The 5719-nt window shown below is 40.7% G+C and overlaps 1 protein-coding gene across 1 annotated transcript in view; it reads right to left on the bottom strand.

The window, feature by feature from the left end:
* LOC119411533 overlaps positions 1–5719 on the bottom strand; it is a 339553-nt gene that overhangs the window by 4760 nt on the left and 329074 nt on the right. The window contains exon 12 of the mRNA XM_037678486.1: positions 1700–1809. Coding sequence (XP_037534414.1) covers positions 1700–1809 — 110 coding nt within the window. The remainder of the gene's footprint in view (positions 1–1699; positions 1810–5719) is intronic.

Raw genomic sequence — 5719 nt, 5'->3', positions numbered from 1 at the left:
TTGACAGCTGATGTGTCTTTATGTTCTGTCTCAGGAGAACGCCCAAGATGTTTATATAGTTGGATTCATGATAGCAGGGTTTCTGCTCTCTGGCATCGGTGGATTCCTATGTTATCGGCTATTAAGGAAGACGGCGGCAGCAGTTTCGGCCATGGCAAAACTGCAGTCTGTTGAAGGTTTGGTTTGTGCTATGAGTATTCAAAATCAGCTGATTTATGAGCTAAACCACAAGATGGAAGTGAATCGCAGGCCACCTGCAGCTTATGGGACTCGACAGCATGTTGGGGACGACCTTGAAGGAGACTCATAAGCACGGACCAGTGGAATGCCCAATAATCTGGCCATTTTGTATCTTGAAAGTACCATCAGGACTCAAGTAAATGGTAAATGGACTGTACTTGTATAGCGCCTTTCTATCTTATCAAGATACTCAAAGTGCTTTACAACCCAATCTGTGCCCTCATTTACCCATTCATACAACACTCTACTAGATCTATACAAAGCTAATTGAACAAATCATTCTAATGAGACTAATCTGTGATTTATCACATTAATACACTGATGGGACACACATTGGAGGCAATGAGGGGTTCAGTGTCTTGCCCAGGGTCACTTCGGCATGTGACTGCTGGTGGAATCGAATCCCCAACTCTTGCATTGGTGGACAACTGTTCTACCAATTCAGCCACAGCCACCCAAGGCTGACAAGAAAAAACAGTCTGCCTGAAGAAAATAAACAATTGTGACTTATCTGAATCCGACTCCCTCGGTTGGCCTCGAAAACCGGCCGACATATCAAATTTCTCCTCGGATATGTGTAAATTAAGGAAAAGCTTTATCTAGCGCAGAAGGAGGGAGATTGCGGTTTTTCATTTATCGTGGAGGGGCGTGGTCCCTAAACCCTGCGGTAAATGGGGGTCTATTGTACAAGTACCTAAGATATATACTAAGATATACACTAAACACTACTAGTGTAAAATAAAACAGTATATTAAACAACAGCCTGAACATGAGTCTGTAGTGAGTAGATGGGTATGAATACAGCAGCATAAAGGCAAGAGATCAGCAGCATGGATAATCAGCAGCAGAGATAAGCCACATATCACCAATTTAAGTGGCATTACAGTGATTATCCTGGTTATGGATTTATGATTCTAACAGCTTCAGGGTAGAAGCTGTTCCTCAGTCTAGTGGTGTGTTGTAGTAGTGAGTTACCTCAATAACTCTTTCCATGTCATTAGTGCATGTTCATTGGTATGCATTTGTCCCCAGAGTGTGGAGAGGTTCTGCATATGGATTTTACAACGTCTGCATGCAACTCAGGTCTTTGTCTTTCCCTGCTTTTACATTTAAAGAGAACCTGTTTATTTAAATAGCAATGAGGAGTCTGTTCATTTTGAACTTTTGCATTTTTTTCCCATCACAACCTTTCATTTCTTTTTATGGGGGTGGGGGGTCTCTTGGCCAATTTGTTGCCCACACAGCTCCGTACCTCTCTCAGTGCAATCATCATCTCTTGTTCACTACTGCTCCCTCTATCTCCTGTTTGTTCTTTTCTCGTTCTCTTTTTTACTCCCACTCTCTCTGTGCTTCTCTTTGTCCTCGTACATCCTCAGAGAAGTAAGCACCATCAGAAATCCATTGTTTGATTGTCCACCTGCATCATTCAGGCCTGTGTTCATAAAACATACATCCGCACCTCTTCTGTGTGCTGGTAGAGGCGCTGCAAGGCAATTTCTGTATTTCTCGGGCAGCTCAGACGGAGGAAGGCCAGCGCACTCGCATCTCTTTAGCTGCTCTGCAGTACTCCTACGAAAGATAAAAGTTGACTTGAGTTGGAAAATGACAGCAAAAAAAACATGAAATCAACCTAAATAAATTACAGTTTGTTAAACTGTGCAGAGACAGACGCTTAAGCCAATTGGAAAAACAGTCAACAATAAAAATCCAGATGTTACGATACTGACACTAACCAAAACAATGCTGAATAGGGCTTTTGTTCCAAGTAAAATTATATGAAATTAATACTTCTTTTTGTGTGTGCTGGTAGGAAAGAAGCAGACATTGTGAAACCAGGCGTGACTGTGACAAATGTGTATGTTATATCTATTTCAGACTTGGCTTTAGTTTTACATGGTAAAATATGAGACTGAGATATACATACTGTTGAAATTCTGTACAGGTCACTACCACATGTGTAAAACACATCCAGACTTGTTGCACGAGTATGGAAATGAGAAGCCAAAAGAAACAAAGCAGTTTCACTCGAGCACAAAGGCAAGTTCAACGTCGATGTGCCTGACATAATAATCAGCTCACACATGCACGCACACACACAGAGAAGCAGTCACTCACAAGAAATCTCAACCTTCAAACTATCGCAGCGAAGTCTCTGCATGGTGCATTGATTTCAAAGTGTCCATTTATTTCAGCTCACCGAGGAAGCGTCCACTTCAATCAGGAAACATTCTATTGTGGCACGTACATTTGACCTTTGTGTAATGTATTTGTTCAAAGCAGCTCTCCAGCACAATCATGAAACCTATTCAAACAGGGCGCAGTAAAGAGCGAAAAACAAACAGGAGCAGTGAGAACAATAGATTCTTAGTAATGTCTGTGCACAGTGTGTAATGTGATAACCGTTGTGTGGAAACGATATGCCGTGCACTTAAAATTATTTAAATAAACCAAAGCATGTAGATGACATCACAGGCTGTAGGAGGCAATGACAATGATCATCAAGTCTGAGAAAAATCCTATGTGGAGGTGCTTTTAAAAAATATTGCTGTGGCTCCAGCTTTAGGAAATACACACTTTCAAAGCTTTTAGTACTTTGTATTCTCTGGCAATACATTGGCTTATTGAGCATGCATCAGAATATTCTCAGACAGTTTTCCTACGTAGTGCTATGATGTTTGCTCCAGTGGTGTAGTCTACATAACACGCAGGCATACGGAGTATACCAGTACCCACTAGAAAAGCTTAAGAATTTCAGTATACTCACTTAAAAGTGTCCAATGATACATGACATATCGTTAGGTATGTGTCACTGAAACGTTAAACATCAGTTAAACGCTTTTGTAACAATCTATCTGCGCTTTTTTTTTTTTTATCACATTTGCTTATCCATCGAATTATTGTATTTTTCATTCAACCTTTATTCATACAGGTTAATCCCATTGAGCCTCGGGGACTCATTTACAAGAGAGACCTGAATTTTTAACAAAGCGTGATGACAACAGTGGACAACAACGATAACAATAGACAATCATAAAGGATGCGAACAAATTAATTTTTTTATGTTTTACAAGTGAAAATAAAATGGTAATTAAAAGGATAATTAAATAGAAAAGTAGCGAAAAAACAGCTAGATTGCGAGGTGGTGTAGAAAACTAAAAACATGAACATGTCTTCATTGGTTTTTGCCAGGAACATAACAGATGTTTGAAGCCACTTAGAGAGGTCAAGGTCGAGAGCTTCAGATCTTTTTGCAAAATATTCCAGGAAACAGGAGCGGAGTAGAAGGCCCCTTTGTCTAGTTCAGTCCTCACTGAGGGAACACTGCAGGTAATAATGTCCTGAGAGCGCACGCTGTAGCTGCACTCACGCACCGACATGAAGGAGGAGATGTATGAAGGCAGCAGACCAAGAAGTGATTTAAAGAAGAAAATGTACCAGTGAGAGAGTCTGCATAAGGTTAATGATGACCAGTTAACAAGTGAATACAGGGTGCAATGATGGGTACAGTAGTTACAGCCAGTTATGAATCTTAGTGCACCGTGATAGACAGCATCCAACATCTGCAGGGTTCTTGTAGGAGCGTTCATGTAAATAACGTCACCGTAGTCAATGGAGGGAAGGAAATAATGCAGTTACAAGGCGTTTCCTAGCATTCAGAGTTAGACAGGATCTGTTTCTGAAAAATAAACCCAGTTTAACTTTCAGTTTCCTTACTAGGTTTTCCATGTGAAGCTTAAAAGAGAGATGCAAATCGGCCAAGATACCCAGATATTTCTAGGAATCAACAAACTCAATGGGGACACCATTTGAGGATAAAATCAGAGGAAGAACTGTTGGGACCGACTTCCTGTTTGAAAAAAGCATCCCTTTGGTTTTGTTGGAGTTTAGGACAAGTTTGAGACAGAAAAATCTGACTGGATGATGTCGAAAGCAGACTGCAAAAGCTGTAAAGCCTTAGCAACTGTTTTAGCTCGACAATAAACAACTGTGTTATCAGCATAGAAATGTAAGGATGTGTCAAGGATGCTTTGACCTACATTATCAATGTAGATTGTAAAGAGGGTGGGTCCTAAGACTGAGCATTGTGGTGCACCATTGTTGACTGTTATAATTATATACTCATGAATGCTATAAGTATAATAAATACTTCTGTACTTACTACTTAATACTTGAACATATTTTGCTTTGATACTGTTTTATAAATTCTATAACATGTTTTTATACAAAGCCAACTGTTGTACACATTTTGTTGTTCATTTACTCAAATAAGCATCAGAGAAATTTGGAAATGTTCAATATGCGTAAAAATCAAAATAAATTGACAAATACATTGTACTAACCAGGCCACTTTGGTTTCTAAGCACAGTATACGGACTGACTGCGGCAAAACCTTAGCCATCCACGCTCCGTTTCTTCAACAGTGTCCAACATCCAACATAAAAGTAACAATACCGCAGTATACCTACTGCAAAAATGTAGACTACACCACTGGTTTATCCATTTCAGTTCTTATGCACACAGTTTTCTGTAAAGAAACAAGTTTAGATGAAGACAGGTGACAAACTGTATCAACACCTGAGCTTACTTTACATGTTTTAAATCAGAACTCTAAAGTCTTTCCTACATCTGACTATGTAGGAGTTCTAGGGTTTTCTCCTATGGTTTCCCTACACCAGATGGCGCCAATGCATGCACACCTGCAGATCATTACCCTGATGAGCTGCAGGGGTATAAATAGCAGTTGACGACTTCATTCCGACGCTGGTGCATTGTCTGCCTTATGTGTGTTCCTGGCCACTGTTGTGTTTTTAGTATTATATGGGGGCCAAGATGGGGAAGAGTCAGGGCAGCCAATCTGAAACTCGAAAGCCCCAGGTTCGAACCCCAGCCATTCCCAAATGTTGTGATGTCTTTGAGCAAGACACCCAATCCCCAATTGCTCCCGGGGCGCTAACATAACTGCCCACTGCTCCTCCTGGGTGTATCTCAGGTGCGATGGGTTAAATGCAGAGAACTAATTTTACCGTTGTATGAGAACATACAATGATGACAACACACAGCACTTATTATTATTGCAAAGACTAACTCCTCGCTCCTGCACTTTTCAGCATTTCCCCATGTTCCCTCGATGCCATGGACCTCTTAGTGCTCTCTGTGAATCTCCTGGTGATCTCCTCAGATGCTCTTTTCCTTCCCTACTTGTCCGTCATATCTACAATCTCTCTGGGACCTCTCTGGACTACCTTTGGAACCAGTGGACCCTCATGCCAGAATCAGAAGAATCAGAATAAGCTTTATTGTCATTGCACCGAGATACAATTAGAACATGTACATGCAGTCGTATGGAAGATGGACGGAGTGCACGAAGCTGCTGCTGCACTGAGCGCGGCCTTTATTATTCTTCTCAGATAATAAGCATAGATAGGAAAAAAAAAAGGGGAGAAACATGAGTGTAGATAGTGGTATTACCAAAAAAAAA

The sequence above is a fragment of the Nematolebias whitei genome, chromosome 6 (genome assembly GCF_014905685.2).
Source record: "Nematolebias whitei isolate Nwh7 chromosome 6, NemWhi1, whole genome shotgun sequence".
NCBI lineage: Eukaryota > Metazoa > Chordata > Actinopteri > Cyprinodontiformes > Rivulidae > Nematolebias > Nematolebias whitei.
This window is presented reverse-complemented; position numbering and strand designations above follow the sequence as displayed.